Here is a 22,822-nt window from a genome sequence, read left to right as displayed (position 1 = left end):
GCATTCCTCAACACATGGAAAACACTGCTCAGTGTGAGATAGACATAAGGGTTAACACTTTTAACTGATGTGTATTCTTGCCAGTGTTTTAGATTTTAGCATTTTTAAATTAGGTGTTCAGTGAAAGATTTGGCGGTTTAAGCCAAGAAGATATAAATTAAATGCAAACAGGCTGTGATAACAGTCACATAATGTGTTATGCTTGCCAGTGAAAGGAGCATTAATGTAATAGCAGAAATGAAATGTCAAGATTTTCTGGATAGTTTCACCCTTTAACAATATACTCTTTATTATTTAGATCTCAGTATCTCACCACATTATATAATTTTGGCCCATTTTTATTGCTATATTTTATTAAATGAACAGTGATGTTTACCAAAGAACAAGTGAAACTTACACGAATGTGTCAGTATGGCCCCTACTAACTTAAGACTAGTGAGATTAGTCTTGATTAAAGCTACATTTCTTTACTTTTTCTAATGCAAAACAGACAATAAATCCTGCTGGTACAGAAACTCTGGTCATAAACTACGGTGGCCGACAGGTGCAAATGCGCACCAAAAGAGAAAACACCCCCGAATTAGAAAACACCCCCGAATTAGAAAACACCCCCGAATTCGAAAACACCCCCGAATTAGAAAACACCCCCGAATTAGAAAACACCCCCGAATTAGAAAACACCCCCGAATTAAATGCAGCAAACAAAAAAGAAAACACCCCCGAATTAGAAAACACCCCCGAATTAGAAAACACCCCCCGAATTAAATGCAGCAAACAAAAAGTGTTGAAAACGGAAGTGCTCCAGACCACTATGGGGAGTCTATAACAAAAAATAGCTGTGTCCGAATTCAGGCTCTGCATCCTTTCAAGGGCCCTGAGAAACTGATCCTTCGAAGCATAGACATAATAAAAGAGTACACCCTCCCCCCCACGATTGGCTGCTCCGGCGCAAATACACTTTGCTTTGCTCAACCAAAACAGCAGAAGATGCCTTCAGCACTGCGGAATATTGTTGATCGGATCGACGGACTACTGACGTGAGGGCTCGACAGACTTTTCGCAAGTAAGATGGACATATTACTGTGTATTTTTGTGATTAGAATATTACTATACTGTATTTATGTCCACTGGCGAAATACCAGCTAATGCTAGCTATAGTGCTTGGTGTTCAGCCCCCGCTCTGACAGCTAACCGAGATTCCGTAAATCTTAAAATGTTTCAGTCATTCTCCAACATTTAGATTATCTGATACAAGAGCCTACTATAGAAATGAAACAATATAAAAATCATAACATTCACCAGCAAAGTTTACACAGATGACAATGGCTATTATTTAATTATTTAACTCAGTCAACGTAAGATAACTCGAAAATGTCCCGTTTTTGTTTTGAAGGTTTCCTACGACGTGAGGAAGAAGGGAGAGACAGATTCACTGCACAGCACGGATGAATCTCGTATCGGATTTTGGACCCAATCTCAGCTGCTGAATCACTCTTAAACCAGAACTCGTAGGCTGGAAAACATTATATATATATATATATATATATATATATATATATATATATATATATATATATATATATATATATATATGTATGTGTGTGTGTGTGTGTGTGTGTGTGTGTGTGTGTGTGTGTGCGTGCATAATCATGCATAGCCTAATGTATATTATTCAGTATTAATGATTATTTATTTATGTTTGTATACTTATATAAGTATGTATTGATAAGACGAGAGCGGTTCATTAGGCGTCTGTCCTTTTATTATGTCTATGTGAGAAACGGCCCGATCTACAGAAGACGGGTCCTTCGAAGGCCACGAATATGGACGACCAGAAGAGAGAAGCTGTAGCCTCCGGCTAGCTGCCTAGCCTCCATCTCGGCGTTATGTTGCTTAGCAACCGTGACAACGTGAAGCACAGATCAACGAAGTAAAAAAAACGGACTCAGTTGTTTTTTACTCTTTATTTCTGTATTATTCTTCACCTTTTGTAATAAAAGTTGTTCCATAGTAAAAAGAAAATCTGTCTGATTCTAAAATGTTTAATGTATACAAGGGATATTATTCATTTTCAAATACTCTCCAGATCTCAGGTAGTAAGACATTACAGTTAAATAAACTATGTTTGAAGGCTTAACTTTAATCAGTCAAACCCATTTGCTCAGGAATAAATTAAATACTTTATTAATATCTACATGGAGCGCCCGGCCAGCTGACAGCTTGCGAGTGAAGCTGGCTGTTAATGCAGCGGGAGAAGACATCTCCGAAAACGTCGGAGCAATATTGGAAGTAGGTGATTTATTAATGAACCGAGCAGATATTTCAGATCTACACATCTACATTCTCGCCTAAAAACATTGTAAAAAATAAATTTGTGTAATTTTAAGTGTAATACAGCAAAAATTATTTTGTCGCCATTGCTGCTTCGGGGGTGTTTTCTAATTCGGGGGTGTTTTCTAATTCGGGGGTGTTTTCTAATTCGGGGGTGTTTTCTTTTTTGTTTGCTGCATTTCATTCGGGGGTGTTTTCTAATTCGGGGGTGTTTTCTAATTCGGGGGTGTTTTCTTTTTTGTTTGCTGCATTTCATTCGGGGGTGTTTTCTAATTCGGGGGTGTTTTCTAATTCGGGGGTGTTTTCTAATTCGGGGGTGTTTTCTTTTTTGTTTGCTGCATTTAATTCGGGGGTGTTTTCTAATTCGGGGGTGTTTTCTAATTCGGGGGTGTTTTCTAATTCGGGGGTGTTTTCTTTTTTGTTTGCTGCATTTGATTCGGGGGGATGTCTTTTCTTTTGTTTGCATGTTTTCTCTTTTGCTGCGCATTTGCACCTGTCGGCCACCGTAATAAACAGATTCAGACTTGGTTAAAATAACTTTCAGGGTTTTTTTTTCTCTTGTGCAACATGTGATGTGACTCCTCCCAAATGTTCTCTAAACCTCTGTTTCATGCATCCACCCAATCTCCACAGATCTGGAGCATCTGACTCCAGTAATGCAGCATCCCCTTCATAGATCTAAAAGGCTGTGTTTGTCATTCCTCAAAGAGAAGCATGTGTATTAGTTTGCTGTTCTTGCAGGGCTGCAGAACCTTATATCCCCCCAACATCAGGAAAAATAAGGAGTAAGCTTATGTCAAATTTTAATTAATCGAGATTGATGGATTAAAAAGTCACGCCCAAATGAAAAAAAAAAAAAATCGATGCTATCACCTCGGCCATCTGTTAAATCTGCGTCATAAAATGCTTATCGTATAAAACATCTGTTTTAATAAGGTTTTATATGACCTTGTCTGATTGATAAGGTTATATAAAGTTCTTATCGTATAAAACATGTTTTGATTTAAATTAAGTTATCGAAATAAAACAGGATTCTGGAACCTTCTATTAAATTAAATGGTGAATAATGAGCATGTCAGGGGGCCCCACTTTCATCATATAAAATTTAAGTTCTTATCAAAATGAGACATAATTCTGGCAACATGACTTTTGACCCAGTTTTTTCCCTCCGCCCCCATAAATGGAAAGTTTTAGACCTATGCAAATTTTCTGAAGTGACTCCTCCTCACATGGATAGAGCCCAACTGCTCTTATCTTCCTGCTCCCCTGCAAATGCCTCATCCCACTTTTATGAGTTTATCTTTGAATAAGTCAATAGCGACAAAGGGGTGGGATTTCTGTTTTGCTGCTTTAAATATTTTCAGAGGTCCTGCCATTCTACTTGTTGCATTTGGAGAGGAAGAACCCCTTGCTCTGACAGAAAAAAATGGTTGGCGTTAAAAGAGAAAAGCCTCAAAAGAGAAGACAGCAGGAAGCTAATCAACTAGCATGTAGCTCATCTGCTCCAACCTCAGAGTCTACAGATGGACAAACCACCATGAGACCCTGCTCCATGCATCACCATCTTGTAAGATGTAATTGGTAAATCATGACAGTTGTACAAAGTTTCTTCTTTGTGTGTGTGGGTGTGTGTGTGTGCGTTTGTTTGTAATACCTTGTGGGGATGATTTTTCTGACATATACTACGTTGTGGGAACCAATTGCTCCTTGTGGGGACCGGAGCCTGGTCCCCACAAGGGGAAACCCTGTTTTAGGGTCAGGGGTCAGAGTTAGGACTAATGTGTAAATTGAGTTTTGGTTAGGGTTAGGTATGTGATGGATAGGGTTAGGAAAAGGGTGAAGGTTAGGTTTAGGCTGTAGAAATGAATGGAAGTCAATGGAAAGTCCCCACAAATATAGCCGCGCAAACGTGTGTGTGTGCGCGTTTCATTCACGCAAGTTTAATCAAATAAAGAACTTTTATCTCCACCTCCAAGCCTGGATCCACTCTGTCACTTCATCCCAGTCAAAGCCAATGAAGAAATTAAGGTCAAGGAAATTATAGTTACTGTGTACTCAATAGTTAAGCATTTAATAAATCATGTTGTTATATTAATTTCAAATCATAATAAAGAAACAGAGAATAGTTTATTTCATAAACAAACGTGTGTGTTTACATAACTTCCTCACCGTTTCTTTCTCTGTGCTGCTCTCAGCTGGTATCTGATACACCGTCCTCCACTCTGTCACTTCAGCCAACCAACTTGGCTTGGGGTGAATAAAGGCCCAAATAATTTCGAGTCACTATCTACTGAATTGTCAAGTATTTATTAACTAATACTTTGTTTTTATAGTAAATTCTAAAAAGTTACAATTTAAATAAAAGAGAATGGTTTAAGTTTGTGGACAACTGATCTATATTTTTAACTTTGAGAGCTTTTCTTTCTCTGTGCTGCACCAGCTGCTGAGCTCGGCCTGCATCAGATAAACCAACAGTCACTTTACCCCAGCTAGGGATTGCAAATAATAAAAGTCAAGAATATGTGGAACCGGTAAACTGTCAACCATCAATACATTTTAGAATAACAGTAAGACAAGCATACCATTATAATTATTACAATAGTTTAATCTCATGAACAAATTTTTGCTGTTTCTTTTGCTGTGCTGCACTCGGCTTGTATCAGACATCTCAGCAGCCTCTCTCCAACAGCCGTTGCTTATTAAAAGATAAAAGTCAAGAAAATCTGGTACTGTTCCCTAGCTCAACAAGTATTTACTAAGCCATCAAACATGTACAAAATTATTAATATTAGTACATGTTAATTTTAAATGAAGCTAGAATTGCTACAAAGGCATGTCTGTTCACCTAACTGAAAGTCTCGAGAGCATTAAGTGGTCCTGGAAGAGCTGGAAACATCCACAGGTCTGGTGGACCAATTTGAAATCCTGTTGAAAGTAGAGGACGCCAATATGGTACACTTTACATCATCATGACAGGGCAGCTGATCAGAATAGACAGGAAAGATAGATGGAGCTAAAGACGAGGGAATACTGGGCGAAATCCTACTGGAGGCTGCAAAACACATGAGATGCCTCCAAAGCTACAGTGGGAAAGTTTAGATAAAAGAAATAATCATGTTAGAATGTCCCAGTCAAAGTCCAGACATAAATTCAATTAAAAATCTTTAGTAAGATTTGAAAATTGGTGATTATAGATAAACTCTACGCAAACTAACTTTCTTTTTCAGAGGAGACTGAACAGAAGTTTTAGTGCTTAGATATGTGGATCCGGTAAGAATACACCAAAAAAGATCTGCAGCTGTGATTGCAACAACAGTGGTTGTTGCAATATTTAAATATAAGAACATAACACCCATCTTTCCTTTTCCTTCCTCACTTTTATTTTCCAAAATATTTAAATGCCTTACACATTAACCCTTTCACTGAAAGTGAATTTAAATAACCAGATGGAAGCAGGAAAAATATATTTTATGAAAGTCTGTAAAATAAATGGTACATATTTACATACGACAAGGAAAATATTTTGGATCACAAGATGAAAAACAGTAAAACCTAAACTGTTTTTTTTTTCCCCAGTGACAATAACTCAAACAAATCTGAAAAACTAAAAAATACCCAGCGAGAAAAGGCAAACCAAGAACTTGTTTTTCTTTTAAAAAAATGAAAGTAAAAAACACATTTTCAAATGACTTGAGTAAATGGCAAAAACAGTTGAGCTTTTTAGTGACAACAGAACAAGGAAAACACACAAAATTTCGCAGGAAATACAAAAAAAAAGCATCAACTATTCATAAATCAAGTTGTTCAATTAAGGTACATGGATATTTTATTGAAGTAAACCATTTTAGTGTAATTTGAGTTCAAATAAAATGTATTAATCTCTAATCTGAATGTCTAAATGACAGACATGAAGTAATTATTTATGTAAACAGGATACATTGTTTGAAATGAAAATTACAATAAATTACTATAAGGTGCGCTCAAATAATAAACAGTTCAAAAGAAAAACTTTTCAAAGCCAGGACATGTTCATCTGGGTTCCACAACCTTGCTATGAAGGCACATTTGTGTCTTGCATTTCAAAAATGTAACATTTCCCCTTTTTGGTTTAGTCTAAATGTGTAGGAGACTGAACAGAAAAGACCTGAATGACACTAAATGAAGCTGCAGATGCAAAAGTGTACAGATGTACATTTGACAATCAATAAAAACTAAGGGTGCACTAGTTGCAGTTTTCTGGCCGAAAAAGCCCGACCTACCGATTTCAATTTTGGATCCGATTTCCGTTAGTTTCTGAAGTCTGAAATCCTGCTAAATATAACAAGAAGGTCCCCAAGTTGGCAACAGTGGGGCGACTATTGTAAACTGCAAACATGACCTCAGAGGTGTGTCTGTCAGTCAAGTTACTCTCACGGCACAGGCAGATAAGATCGGTAGACAGGAGGGGATGAACATGCGAGTATCGGCCAATCACAGATCTCCCAAAGCGAAGTAAATCCAAGCCGATTTATTGACTGGATGATTTATTGGTGCAACTGTAATAAAAACCAAAGCCTATGACCTCTACCACTTATAAGCTATTGTTTTTTTTAATAACATTTTCCTAACTGATGACAAAGTCAGTGTTCCCTTTTATAAAGAATGCTTAGAAAAAAAAAGTATGTCAGCAGTGTATTAAAAACTAATACACACTTTTTAAAACATTATAAAAACAAGAGTATGACAAGACAGAAAAAGTTTAAAGAACTTCTGCAGGAACCTGGCAGATATTTGAGGTGTTGAGCATAGACATGAAAGCACCTTAGTCAAATTCTGAAGGTGAATGGAGTCCAGTAGGTTCAGCTGGACTTAAAAGGCAAACAGGAAGTTTTGAGGCATCTTCATAAAGCTGAAAGATTTCTACGCACTTTAAAAACTCAAGTCAGACAGGGCTTCATGTTTTATTCCCCCAAGATGTGTAAGGAGCCACAAACAAACTGAAATCAGACGTTTACACATATGTAGGAATGCATGCTGAATGTCTATGCAAAACAAGTCAAAGGGCATCAACACGTTGTACTTCGAGACAACTGAACACAACAGATGCTCAACATTATATTACATTGTCACGTTTACCATCCAACTAAAGGAATGAACACTTTCTCTTCATGTTCTGCCTATGTCAGGAACGTTGTAGTTTATTTATGGTACGAAGTACTTTTACCCGGTTGTGGGTGGTGCAACATAATCTGGGTTGTATGCAGGCTGTGCCAGGAAGTCCGCGTGAGAGGATGGAGCGTTTGGCTGTGGGTAGGTGGGAGGATGTAGAGGATACGCTGGCTGTCCGGGGTTGTACGCAGCCTGGCTGTAAGGCATGGGCTGGCTGGGAGGGTAGGCTGGACCGACTGGAAATAGAAGGGAAAAAGCATAAGAATGAATGGGCCAGAAATATCCTTTAACCACAAGAGAGGTTTGCAACATTCAATAAACAGAAATTATCCGTTTCCTTTTACTTAAAAAAAAAAAAAAAAACCTCAAACATAACCTAGTAGTTAATCCACCTCCTCTCCTGCTATTCTGGAGTAACAAGATGACACAAAAGCAGACAAGTCTTGCAAAATCAGCAAAAACGTTTGTGCTGATTTCATGCAAAACCTTTTTGCTGATTTTGCAAGTTATCGCAACATTTGAGTTAAATGAAGGCATATTTATTGATGCATTTTAAGTACTGGTGGAACTTTTAATTAAGATAATTGCAGGGTCTGTAATTAGTTATTCACAGTTTATCAAATTTTCATCAAAAACCATATAACCGACAAATTAAGCAACATGTTTAATTCAAACACCCTCTTTGCTACTAAAATAATGAATTTGACTTTGAGACATATGAGCTCAACAACAAAAATATTTTCTGTTTTTAATCTACTAGTTATTCAACCATTAGATTGGTGCAAAGTGCTGTTTTATCAATGGAGCTTTCAAGTGTAAACACCAACCCAAAAGCCATTTTTTAAAAGCAAGATACATTTGCAAATACACTCCAGGACATAGATTTTTATTTTTGCAGCATCATGTTGTGTGGGTGTTTTGCTGCTTCTGCTGGTAAACTTCATAAAATAGATGGCAAATAGAAAATAAATAGATCTATTTTATCTATTTCATACAATAGATAAAGAACATTATGAGGAAATATTGGTGCAACATCTAAAGATATCAGTCAGAAAGTTAAAGCTTGGGCACAGATCATCTTCCACATCCGCAAGGACTCTAAGCATACAGCCAAATTAGTAGTTACCTTGTGGCTTCTGGACAATGTTTTAGCATTGAGATCAGAAAGAAAAAACTCAGTCCATTAAAAAAATGTGGGCAGAGCTGAAAAGGTGAACAAATCCATGAAGACCTACAAACCTGACTTAGTTACATCCGCTCTTTCAGAGATGACGGGCCAAATCAACAACAGGCTATTCTGAAAAGGTTTTGTAAGGAAAACCTAAACGGTTTACAAGAAAATCTACACAATTAAGGAACTTTATATAAATTTCAGAATTCAAAAATGTAATAAATTTGGCAGTCCTAATTGACAACCAATCAGTGAAAAACAGGTAATGTGTCTTTTTATATGCAAACTAGTTTCACAATAATGAGACCAAATTACATTTTTTTTATTCCTTTGTGCATTTTGAACAAAACTTGAAAATATTTTAATCTGCTAAATGTGGTTACAAATAAGTGTGTTACTATTGCCATTAAAATAGCTTTATTGTTAGTGCGTTTTTCACTCTATTGCAGAATAAATGTTTGCATTTAGTTTCCAGTCCCTGAAAAAGATGCTTAGTCACCGTCATACTAGCTTTACTGCAGACCAGACAGTACATTAATGAAATATTTATCCTCTGGATCACTGCTTACACTCGAAGAAAGTTGTTCAGAGGAAATTTTAACCTGACGGCAGCAGAAATTGAGAAATCTCATATAGCTATAAAGCGACAAATACTACACTGAGAAAAAAACCTGACTAAATACTCTTGTGTAATTTTAGATATGTGATAACATCTGCATGACAGTTGTAGATTTAAAAAAAAAATAATAATGTAGACTGGATTTATTTAAGACAGCCGCAAACATGTGGCCATCTTCCGGGCTTTTCTTATTCATCTGGACTCAAGTAACAATTCACACTCACTGGCTTCTTGATAAGGTGGTGGTGGTCCTGGGGTGAACGCCTGTCCTTTATAGGGCGAGGTAGCCATGGGTTGTGTTCCATAGCCAGGCTGAACTGGCATGGGCTGGTAGGGTGGATACTGGGTCGCCTGGTAGGGCTGGGGCTGTCCAGGCACTGACATTGGCTGCTGGGGGTACTGCTGAGGAGCAGAGGTCACCACTGTGGTATGGGTGGTAGTAGCAACCACAGCTGCAAGAAAACCCACAAGCAAGGATGATGAATGTCTGACAAAACTAAAATGCACGATTCTCATAGCAGGATTCAGTAGGAAAGACACACAATCTAAGGCACTGCTTAGATAAAAAAAAGTCAACTGATTTCACTAAATCTGACAAGTCAAAAGTTGTTCCTAACATGGAAAAGTTACAATAGATAAAACACATAACTACGCCCATCAACTGACACCACAACATGTTTATAGCACCATGAATTTATTTGAATCTTATCTCGTTCACATCTGAGAATAACCAAATCTTTTATCATTATTTTGGCATAAGGAGTGTTCTTATACTCGTTAAAGCTGATAAAGATTTTTTTTAGAAAGACTCCGAGAGATGATGCTTTATAAGTGAGCATAAAACATGAATATCAAAAGAACAAAAGTTTAGGTCGTCCACTGAATACAAGTCATTCTTCAAAAAGAAAAACTGACAAATCCACATCTATAATGAAAAGAAACCTCATCACACTATTTCTGCTTGAAGACATGGGTGCAATGAAGAAAATGTCTATATCATTCCTTTAAAGAAAGGGTGGGCATCTTCCCAACCACTTCCTGTAAGTGACGTCAACAGTTCTTGAGGTTTCCCCTCAATGGTTGACATGGAAGCAATGACTCAGACTGAACATTCCTGTATCTGATCCCAGAAGGCAGGGCCAGAAAGCCACATTGTCGGGCTTACTTGTGTTTTATGCTTAAAAAACGGTAGTAACTGTTTTTTTGTTGTTTTTTTAAAAGTAGTAGCTTTTTATATTTTCTGTGTTGCATTTTTTTAGTCTTGTGGTTCCCTATCCTTCTCTACAACGTCTGAACATACGATTGTTTATCTACTTAATCTGCTGGAAGTAAATATAGTTTAGGGGCTTTTTAAGAAAAAATACTATCAGTACGTCTAAAATTAAAAACAAACACCTCTGCAACAGTACAAAAATCCAATTGGTCAGAGCCAAACAACAACTGCGATTAAACCTTAATATCAAATGTTTAGCGCCAGATCTACATGTCTGGGATCAGCCTTGTGGAGCATTTCGCGAAAGAAACCACATGCCACGCTAGCACGGAAAATTATGTACTTGTGAATCATAGTAGTTATATACTTTAATTCAGTAAAAACCTACAAGTGTATTGCCATTGTATTACTAAAATAATGTTGAGACAAAACTTGAAGGTTTCATCACACATTTTTCATCAAGAATACTCTTTATTTTCAGTAAATCTTATAAAAGGACTAAACAAGGGAATTTTCAACCCTTACTGTGCTTGTAGCACTCAACTTTCTGCTAAAGATATCAATCGTTTTCAAAAAAAAATGTTTAAAAGCAGACAAATAGATGGTAGTAACAGCAGCTACAGTGCAACAATCATTTTAGGTAAAGAGCTTTCTAGTAGAGATGTGCCGATCAGGTTTTTTCCTCCCGATACCGATACCGATCACCCATGAGGGCCGATCACCGATACCGATCACATAATTATTTTATTTTTTTTTTTATAATAAACACTACCAGTTACATTATGTGGAAAAAGGAACCATGAATTCACCTTAATTTAGACAAAAACTTGTTATTCCGAACAGGCATTGTGCAAATTGTACTGCTATTGATAATACTATCTTTAACAGACTGAAAACATATGAAGGCTCTGAAGAGGCTAAATAATGCAAAGAGCCAAAATAAAACCTCTCAACATTGCCAAAAAAATTCAAGTATAAAACTTAACATTCAAAGGCAAAAACAGGTTCCATTACAATAAACAATCCAGAGTTACAGAATGAAAACTTCCTGTTAGCATGGCGGCTAGCTGATTACTGCTAACTCTGATTGGCTGTTTCTGACTGAGCGGAGTAATTATGCAGATCAGGGAGGAGATTGATTATTTTTTTAGAGATTATCTGTCTCATGTTAGGACAGCGAAAGTTTTAATAGTATGTAAAATTTATTTTTTAAGTTAGATGCTGCAGCTTTAAGCAGAGGTTCGGTGTGAGAGTCACTACCAGGTGGAGCAGAAGCGAAGCTCCGTCTGTGAAATATTACTACCTGTAGCGTAGCAGCGGTTCAACAGCGAGAGCAGAACCAGCGTCTTACATCGCAGCTCGAAGACTTAAATAATTTTCCAGGTTATTTGTTTAGCTTTCTGACCGTCATGCTAATCCGGGTGAGTGTTTGTAGCTGTGCGCTGCTTTACCTGCTATCTGATCCTCCGTATGTCTTTTTTACTGCAGTGAGCCTCGATGTAGCCAACCTCCGTCAAGTATGGCATTGTTTTTATGTCGTATTAGCTTCGTTGTGTTGATGCATTTTGACGTGCTTCAATTTTCCGCCGCAACACGCAAACTTCCCCATTCACTCAGTGCGTTATAGTTACACATCGCTTAGGATTTGTTGCTGCGCGTTTGCGCAGCGTGAAGGAAAGAGGAGACCAGCTGCACAGGCAGGCTGCGAAATGAGATGATCGGTATCGGCAACAAGAGCCAATGATCGCCGATCACCGATCATGCACTTTTTCACGAAAATCGGCCCGATTATGATCGGTGACCGATCGATCGGCACACCCCTACTTTCTAGCAATTCATCAGCGGTTTTAATACTAGAGTCTCTACACATTTCATTTCAAAATATTAGGAAGTAAACAAGCATTCACCTTGATCCCCTTAAACAGACATTGCTTCAATCCGCAATTCAACAAACAACAATACTGGACCTGGTTTAGAGAGAATGTTTTCTGGCTGCTCTAGTTCAAATTATGTAACCCTTTCACCTGTCATGTATGGACTGGATTATTCCAGAATAGAGACAGTTTCTGTAAAACAGTTTGTGAACTTCTGCCTCTATTTTGCTTGTAGAAATTCAAAACCACAGCAGTTTTAGTTTGGCGTTTCGTCACGGCCCAGAAGAAGTCTAGGAGTGATGTGGCAGTTCAAAGATAAAGCACATCATCTAAATTTAAATCAGTTTACATAACTCTGAAATTATTTACCGTTACACTTCAGTCCTTTTAAAAAAACTGAAGATAAAAGTAAAATAAAAAAAAATCTGGAAAATCAAATATTTTTCTGTACTCCATTTTTCTTTTTCCATATTCATTCAGACTTGGATGAATATTGAAATACCATGCTGTAAAAAATAATGGCATTTCAGATCTCTTCTGTCATTTACTTTATAGTTGCACATAAATTTTCCAGAGTTACAAAAACTGAATGTCACAAAAAGCTGTTTTCAACAGACTACTTCTATTATAAGATGAAATCCAAAGCAACTATTTTCTGGAAAGCTTAGTTCAATTTCTCTATTGGACTTAGAGAAGAAACACTTCTCTGCCAAATCATTTAAAAATAACCTAGCAAATATGAAGATATCACAAATTCATACATCTGAGGAAACCCAATAATCAAAGTCTTTCCTAGGTTTCTGTGACCCCAGCAAATCACAGTTGCATCATAAACAAAGGAAACATGGAACGGTCGTGATCTTTCCCAGAAGCGGCCTGCCAAACAAAATTCCTCCTGCTGCAGCCAAGATCCGCATTCCAGATTCTTGATGATTCTGAAGACTTTTGGAAATACATTTTGTGCAAATGTAAGACAAAAGGAATAACCTTTTAAAAGGTATATATTATTTTTACATCTGGAGTAAAAGTAACAGCATATTGGAAAAGAAGCATCACACTGAGAGCCTAACATGGCGGCGGTAGCTCCTCTGGGACTGCTTTGTTGTTTCAGGAACTGGACAACTTTTCACTATTGATCCATGAATTTTGCTCTCTACCAGAAAATCCTAAATCCTGAATCCTGGATGTAATGTTATGACTTTCTGCTCAAGCACATTTAGGTTCTGCAGCAGGAGAATTGTCCAAGGCCAGTTTGATTACTTAAGGTTTTTAAGTAAAAGATACGTGGCAGCTATCGCCAACCCTTGAGGACAGTTGTTGCTGCCAAGACTGGGAGAATCAGCTAGATTAAGAGGGCAATTTCTTTTTCACACAAGGCCACATAGATTAGGCAGCTTATCATCTCATTAATACAAGAAATTATTATTTGAAAATTGCTTCTTGCCTTTAATTAGCTCATCTTTGTAAGTCCAAAAATCAGTTTTATGATCTTAAACAGAAGTGTGACAAAAGCAAAAACTGTATAAATCTGTAAAATGAAAACACTGTTTGAGATACTATGCATGCTTCGATATACTTCTCAAAAGGCAGCAAGCAAATTTACTAAAGCAAGAAAACAAGCAACAGTATCGAGTTTGGCTCAAACCACAAGCAGTAATTATCTTTGACGACTGAATGTGTCATAATCCAAAAGGATGATGACTAAAAAGAACATCAGGCTTCATGAACCTCTGCTCAGCTTGCCCCTCGATGTCACGTCTGTGCTATTTCTGTAATGGAAGTCAGGTGGTGGGTGGGCCACACGTCCTGAAATGAGTCCCCTGATGTTCCATCTTACATTCAAATACACTGAAAACCACAAGTGCAAGTTTTCTTCTGACTGTGTTCAAGCCAGGTGCCACACCACTACATGCACTGACAGGCTCGCAAACAGTCGGCAGCTCTAGTGCGTTTCTTGCTGGTTGTGTGCAGGAAGCCTACATGTGTGCAGCAGCACGATGCAGACACTGCAGCAAATGCCTGCAAAATGTCAACACATTATAAGCCCAATCTCCATTTAGGTTTTTTAGCTAGTTGGATATGTTAATGTGTTGGGTAATATTAATTATTATTATTATTATTATTATTAACAACGAGCAACAGCTTATAGGTTGCAGCTACTTCTGGAAAAGAAAGTAATGTACGTTTACCATCCAAACTTAGCAAACACAATTTATAATAAAATTTTTACATGACAAGATAAAGATTATAATAATCACCGAATAGTATTTGGTTAAGTTTAGGGCATAGAAGGAACAAGGTCCAGCAAAGATTTCATCAATTGTGCTTTTAAGGATGATTGTTAATAATTTACAGGTGCAAATAGTAAATTGATACTGAATATCTTAGAAATAATAATAAAATGCATTGATCTATAGTGCGCGTATGTAACCAATTAGATCGCAAATGTGATCTTATTTTTGAGAAGGTCACATTTGAAGAAGAATTCAGATTTTCTGCTCCAAATCAATTTTTTGCTCCAATATGTAAAAAAAGCCAGGTGTACCCAATGAAAAAGGGTTGGCACACCTCTTGAAAAAGTTAAAATTAGTGTACAGTCCTGAAAGAAGAGTGGTATTTAAGATTTACATATTTATAAGGTGGAAGTCAAATCAGGTATCTGTAGCTTTTTAGTTTGTGTTTTCATTCAGAAAACCAATTCCAAAACTGAATAAACTTAATACAAGCCATAAGTGAATCAGGTGTTTCCGGAGAACTACTTACGCTGCGGCCTTCGGCACATCTTGTAAATACAGCAGCAGGGACAGACGCAGCAGCAGACGAGGAGAAGAAGAAAAAGGATGGAGCCCACGATACCAGTAATCATGACCACATATGAGGAATCCCTGAACTCCCTATGGAATTTGTCATCACTAAAAAAATGAAAAAGATGACAGAAAAACAGACATCAATGATTACATAATCTCTCAGCAGAAATCCGATTCTTTCTCTCTGTCTTTTAGTAATGTTGCATCATTCTCATGTCCACGAGATCGTTATTAAGCAATACTCTGCAGTGAGAAACTGTTTAGGTGGTTTGTGGTGCTTCCAAGCGTGCAGATTTGAAGCGAACCAAACCAAAAGAAGGTGTGAAATTTTCTAGGGCTAAGTCACCAAGACCGCCTGGTTTAAACACAAATCTGCAACCACCAATAAACTCAAGCAGAACTATAAAGAAGAGTTGCCTCAAAGTCCTCAAAAACATTGTGAGAGAGAATTTATTCAGAAAGCTACAATATCAAGTCATTTTGTTCTGAAAGTGGTTCTCAAGGCTCCTGCGTCATGTTTGTTTTGTACACTTACAATCAGACTTTGATTGTCAAAATTAACAATATTTTTGATGTAATTTATTCTTTAAAAAAAATTCATAGATTTTTTTTTTTTTTGCATGAAAATGTATACAAACTTACCTATCCATATTTCCCCAACTTGCCAAATTGTCATCACTGCAACAACAGGAAAATTCAGAAAAAAATAAACGAGAGCAATCCTCTTTAGCTGCCACGGCAAACACAAAACCAATGTTTGACGTTACTTTCTATATCCATGCTTTTTTATTTTAGTGTAAGATGATCCTTCATTTGTCCCTCTGCAGTAAAACATATTTGTGTCAACAGCACATTGACAAAGAGAAGCACATATGCCACACTAAAGATAAGCAGTTATAATCAAATAAAATAACCACAGGACTTAAAGGGGAGACCATCTTTAAAGGACATTAACATTTACACTATTTACATGTTTTCTGTTTTGCCAGTTTCAATTGGTGGAAATTGGGCTAAATGTTGATTATATGAAACTTTTGGTTATTTTTGGCAAAACGACTGAAATAAAAAATATTTTATTTTTTTTCCTCTCAAAATCGAAACCAATTTAATAACACTGCTAATGACATGTTACTGATATTCTTAACAATATTACTTAAAAATAAGCATAAGTTGGTTGTTTAAATTGTTGACATCTTTTGACTCCCACACATACTCATTTATATTGATCTGAAAAATCACCTGTGCTTATTTGTAAAGAAGAAATAGGAAATATCAAATATCTTTAAAATGTATTTTTTTAAGTAATAGAATGTCCAACTTTTTGTGTACCATTTTCAAGATTCAGATTCTCAATTACCAAAATCAAAAGGTTACGTCTAATGAAAAATGACAATTACTGGAACAACTCGCTCCCCATTTATATACACTGTGAATTGATATATGAAGATATAAAGAAAAATGAAATCACCTACCATCTTTCTTGAGCGCGTTCAGTGAGTTTTCGATTTAAATCAAAACAGCAATCTCTGCTTGTACAGGTACCACAGCAAAATGATCCCCATTTGCATTCTTTAGACATGTGGTAGAGATTGTATGAATCCCTGTATGATTTACAGTCAAGTGCTGCAGGAGAAGACACCAAGAGAAATTTATTAGAATTCATGTGCAAATATACTGGATGCAATGAGGTAAGTTAAATACATGATGGGTTTTAAACTATTCATTCACAAAAAAGGGCAAACGGTCATGCTTCTAGGCATCTACATGAGTGACTAAATGGTTAAATTTCGTAGCATTGAAACTCATTAACGATTGAGTTAATGTTTTTTACATGTGGCCTGGAACAGTTTGTAGCTCTGATATCCACATAAAAGTCATTTTTATTTTTCTTGATTTAAACCCTTTAAAGTAGAAGAGCTATGATCTTACACGTTAAAACATGGTAGAATAATAAAATCCTCAAGTTTACTAATTGCTTACACGTTGACATTGAATAAAATGATCACGATTTAACAAAATTAGCAAACTGCAGGTCATGGAGTTCAGGTTTCAGCTAGCATCAGCACCATATTGCACCAGTTAAAAGAGTCACAACACACAACATCCTGTTGGAACAGGTTTGCAGGCAAAAGCGATGGCAATGATAATCCTCTAAATGGAGTCAATTTAACTTGATTTGCTTAGAGGGTGCAGTTTTCAGTCAAGCTTTACATGGTTATTGTAAACAAATATATTTTAAAGAGTACCCAAAGGGACACTGAAATTATTTTATCTGCCATAAGACAAAAGAAATACCATAACTGATTTAAATGCCTTTTGTTGACAAAGATAAGCACATATGGTACACTAACAAAGAAACAACTATTTTACTTGCAAAGAAACAACTTTTGAAAGACATTTTAAAAATTAGCATGAATTTACAAACACCAATAAGGCTTCCCTTGAATGTGCAATTACTTAAAATGTCTACATTGGGTCACCATATTCTTTAAGGCTTATTCATTTATATCGGATTTTAAAAATCCTTTATTAGAATTATCAATTTAACCATCTTCTTGAACATTTTCTTTATATGTTTATAATACAGTTTGATTTGGTTAAACATATCCTGTTAATCACCTTAGGAAAGAAAAAAAATAATCCTGAAATCAACCCAGTCAACATGATCAATTAAACTAGTAAAGTGTTTTGAATTTACATTTAGCACCAAACTGACACTTCATAGAAAACTAAATTAAAGTGAGCTGAATTGAAAAACAAATTTAAACAACCCTCGCAGGTTAGACTGGCCTTACATGCATGTTGAAACAACATGAAACCTGTCTAAACAACAGATCCGGTACATTTTACCTTGAAAATGAATATTTTAATACAGTTACTGGGGAGATACTCAGCTGTTCTCTTTTATATAACCCCCCCGAGTAAAAATGAATAGGAGTTTGTGAAATGACAAAAAGGGGAACTTCAGGTCCCTCAGATCAGTGAGTCTCCATAGTGACAGGGCGTTGAGGAAGTTGGGGTTTCCAGGCTGTTGTCGGCAGAGGACAGGGTAGGAGTGAGTGTGTGTGTGTGTGTGTGTGTGTGTGTGGGGGGGGGGGGGTGTGTGTGTGTGTGTGTGCATTAAGAGCAAACATTCCTATCATGTCTTAAAATTAAGCAGCATTTTCTTAAAGCTGCAGTACATAACTTTTATGAAAAATAGTTTTATTTTACATATTTGTTGAAACTACCACTATGTTGTCACAGTATGGTACAAGGCATATAATCTGAGGAAAAAAAAAATCATCTGCCTTCTCCCAGTGCTAACTAGAAACAACCAACCAGAACCAGCAGTTACTGCTGTTAATCACGCTCGTTTACATGCTGCTCCTCCACAGCTCTGACAAGAAATAAATAAAGCAGAATAAGTAACTTTAAACATTTAGCTAACTTCACCAAGTCTATGCCAGGCAAAATGAGTAGATCTCAAACTGCAGTCCTCGAGGGGCAGAGTCCTGCAACTTTTAGATGCGTCCTACACACTTGAACTAAACACTGAAAATGTCTCACTAGCATGTAGTCAAGCTCTACAGAGCTCTGCTAATTAGCTAATATTGGAGCCAGGTGTGACGAAGCAGAGAGACATCTAAAAGTTGCATCACATTGGCCCTTGAGGACTGGAGTTTGAGATCACTGGTCTGAGTCAAGCAAAATGAAAAATAAAAAAACAAGGAAGTGTGATCATGTTTATGGGCAATAGCTCTCCCACACCTGAAAACTTCTGGATTACGGGACACATGAAAACTCAGAAAAATGTGCTCCAGTCAAATCAAACCAAAGGATAACTTTGAGGCACTAATGCAAACAAAATGTGTGACAGAAAACCATCACTGCACACAATCCTGAACACACCATATCTATAATGTAGACTCATATCATAAGGATGCAGAGAAGGGAAACTGGTCAGAGTTCGTAGGAAGATAGCTAGAACCAAATATTGATCACGCCTGGAAGACAACCTTTCAAAAGCTGCCAAAAGCCTTTGGCTTATGGATGAAGTTTACCTTCCAATAAGAAAATTGATGTTCAAGCACTGTCCATCTAATCAGGCTGACTTTGAGCTATTTTTCAATTAGAGTGAAAAAAAGAGAATAATGCTGAACGACTTGCTCTAACTCAGGGGAGCTTTATACAAATGGTTACCACACCTTTGAGATTTGAATTTGCAAGGCATGTTTAAAAATCACCAAACGCATCTTCCACTTAACAATTCAGCATTACTTTGTATTGGTCTGCAACATAAAATTCCAAATTAAATTCACTGAGGTTTGTGGCTGCAGTGTGACAAAAAAAATAAAAAAGAATGGAAAGGTTAAACATGAATGAGTACTTTATAAATGCCCTGTAAAGACATGCAAAACTTTGTGGGAGTTTTTCAGCAAGTTCTATTTTGTTCTTAAACTTGCACGCTATCAAAATAACTACATTTTATGTTTTCCTTACCACATGGGGATAAATTCTAATAGCTGTTTATGAGGCCTACTTTCAGAGAAACTGAAAGTGTGCATGGGATTGCTGCTTTTGATCTTGGAACTATTTTTGTATTGTTAGTTCCATGAGACTTTCAATTAATAACATGATATTTAAAAGTATTGCTTCAAGCAGTAATTGTATGCTCTTTACCAATATAACCACACTACGTAATGTAAGTGGTACCTTGAAATAGCCTACTTGATAATGGCTAGGCTTTATATCTGTAGCAGTATTTGATGGGCTCAGAGAGTCTGAACCAAAACCACACATACGCATTCATACATGCATAATGATTCTTCTGTTTAATTCAACTCAAATATGTTGAGGTAGATAAACAGATGACTAAATAAATTTGTGGATGTTCAAACTAGAAGATTACATATGTTGAAGAGCAGATATGGTTTCCAAGTGAAAAAGTGCTTTGAATTTATTTCACTATAACCAGAAATGAAAGCTTGGTTCAATATGTTGACTGTTTGTTAGTTTGATTGATTTTATTTTAGATGTAAATAAGAACACTTTCACTAACAATAAATATGTATCATTTACATACAATTCATGTTTTATTACAAAAATAAATACGCAACACATACATTTTCTCTAATTCTGTAATAAACTCGTCAACATTAACTTGAAGCATATTCTGGTTTTAGACAGACGGGAAGTGACATACATTCTGTTGCCAGGGGATTGGATCCAATCACAAACAAGGAAAGCGGCCCCTACCTTTCCCGTAAAAGTAAAGTGCTGGTTAATGTTTTCCCCAATTTGTTTTAACTAAATAAATCATATAAATACATAAAATATATAAACAACCACTTTGTGGATAAATTACTTTGCTTAAAAGTTCGACAACTACCAAACCCGCATTAAAGTGATTATATTGGTTGGCATTCCTTTAGTTTGCTGAAACAAATAATTTAAAGAAAAACGTTTTAGTGTTAACAAAATGCCATAATAAATAACCTTTTTTAGAGACTGTCAGCCTCTAATTAAGGGACGGTAGGTTGACGTCGTCCCGAAGTGTGCTTCAGGCGAGACCCCGCCTGAAGCTAACCTCTGCGGCTAACCAGCTGTCAGAAAGCGGCGACGGTTTATCAAGTTAAACAGTCACACTCACCAAAGACAGAGATGGACATGGAGGCACAGATGACCAACACGACTACACAGGGCACGCCTGGCACCATGGCTGCTTTTATTATCCCAGAACCCGTGCTGAAGCTGACTGTCTCCTCCACCTCACCGACTGAAGGAGGAAGTCTACTGTCCTGAACCCACTGCTGCGAGTATCCAAAGAGCTCCGCCCGCCTTCAGCGCTCACACAGGGTGGAGCATGAAGTAGCTCAGGAAAGGAAGAGGGTCCTCTTATTTGCGAAAATGTAGAAATTATATTTGCCTCCATTTTTCAGAGACATATAGAAAAGACAAGATAAAGCAACATCAACACAATCTGCGACTCTGAGGGAAGCATGAAGCTTTCCGAAACAAACCAAAATAAAAATAAGATAACAAACATGAAATAAAGATACTTTTTTTCTTTTTTTTAGAAAAAGTACATCTGAAATAGCTCGAGTAGTATTTTAAATATTTATTTCTTTAACAAAAAATATGTAAATTTGTAAAGTGTAGATAAAATACTGTGATAACATGCAACAGTTTGGAATCACACACAGCAGAGTAAACTCATTTTCAATTTGGCCCATATCAAGATTATGAATGTCCTCAGGGCCGGATGTGGCTAAATTTATTGGTAAAACTATTAAACTGTTAAAATGGTAAATAAGCACTTGTCTTTATTCAATGAGTAGTTCTTAAAATTAATTAATGTTGAACATATTTCACATCGATGTAATTTGGCAGTATAGAGAAAAAAAAAGCTATGGTAAAAATATTGATAAAATATTTATTAGTATTACAATATTGTCAATATTAATAGCACATAGCTACTTGTCTATAAGATATTATGTATTTAAAGATCTGGGGCGGGGCCAATTTGATCCGGACAGACTTTGTCCCAAAGGGAAATTAAACGTAATTCATCACTCACAAATTGTGGACAGTGACGCTGTGGGAAGAAAGGAGTAGCAGTCAGTCTTCCAACAAATTTGGTAATACCTCTGACCTAAGACTGTTGTATGACAGTCTCATGATGATCATGGCATGCAAACAGCTCAATTTCAAAGCAGGAGAGATTATATTCCACAGTAGCATGTTCTGGATGGAACAATCAGTTGTTGGCAGGCACCGCTAACAACTGCTTTTGCCACTTCTCTTTAAATATATATTTAGAAAGCCAGACAGGAAAACATTGGAATCGGATATACTGTATGGTCTATTAACATTATGACTAACGGACTAGACGGTTTGAATTTCCTTCCTTTTTCTCTGCTTTTTGTCCTGCTCTGCATCCACAAAGCCTCCTTTTCAACTCCTCTGGGAGTGCAGTTAGAGTTCAGGTATAATTTGATCTATTGAGATGCTGATTAGGTGTTCCTATTTGTAAAAATAATACTTTTTTGTTGCCATCGTTGCACTGTCTGAAAGTAAAAAGGAGCAAAAGTCCTTCCACAGCATCCAAAACCAGAGTAATAGTTCAAACATGTAATCCGTCAACCAAAAGTCTACAGAGCTACTCCAACAAGCTGTCACCATGAGCTTCACAATTGTTTTTATTTATTAAATGTGTTAAATACCAGAATCATTTGTAAGATTATTTTTAGATCATTCTTGTTCATTTACATACATTAAGATTGCTAAGACATTAAACAATTTAGGAAATTCCAGATGATGATGTTATGGATTTGTAAAGTTTTGATTGATTAATTAACATTTGCCTTTACAATCCTTTGGTACAAAAGCACATGTTTGGCTCAGTAACTTCAAAGTGCACAGGTTCTGGTGCAAAACAAGACCAAATCATCAGCCCTCCACCACTGTGCTCAACAGTGTTTGTGTGCTTAGTTTTTACCAAACATGGAAACTGTGCATTATGATTCAACATTTCTACTTAAGACCCCTCATCTGGGGAAAACACTTGAAGTAAGTCAAAGGTCAGTGGTGTTCAGTGGACTGGTATTTTACTTTGTATATGTAGTTTTCCACTCATTTCTTAATTTCAAGGCAGGAGAGATGATATTCCACAAAAAC

General features: G+C 36.6%; 1 protein-coding gene across 1 annotated transcript; it reads right to left on the bottom strand.

Moving 5' to 3' along the window:
- Window positions 1–5,688: 5,688 nt before the first annotated feature.
- Window positions 5,689–20,984, bottom strand: LOC106908772 (uncharacterized). Its single transcript, XM_014974979.2, has 6 exons — window positions 20,796–20,984; window positions 16,636–16,786; window positions 15,806–15,841; window positions 15,120–15,268; window positions 9,494–9,721; window positions 5,689–7,715 (listed from the first exon to the last, which is right to left on the bottom strand). Exons 1-6 carry the CDS (start codon window positions 20,860–20,862, stop codon window positions 7,531–7,533), a joined length of 816 nt encoding a protein of 271 aa, XP_014830465.2. The 5' UTR covers window positions 20,863–20,984; the 3' UTR covers window positions 5,689–7,530.
- Between the last annotated feature and the right edge of the window lie 1,838 nt (window positions 20,985–22,822).

The sequence above is a fragment of the Poecilia mexicana genome, unplaced genomic scaffold (assembly GCF_051168715.1).
Source record: "Poecilia mexicana isolate PSO_F unplaced genomic scaffold, ASM5116871v1 scaffold_5, whole genome shotgun sequence".
Taxonomy (NCBI): domain Eukaryota; kingdom Metazoa; phylum Chordata; class Actinopteri; order Cyprinodontiformes; family Poeciliidae; genus Poecilia; species Poecilia mexicana.
Note: the sequence above shows the minus strand (reverse complement) of the source record. Positions and strands in the feature narration are given on the sequence as shown.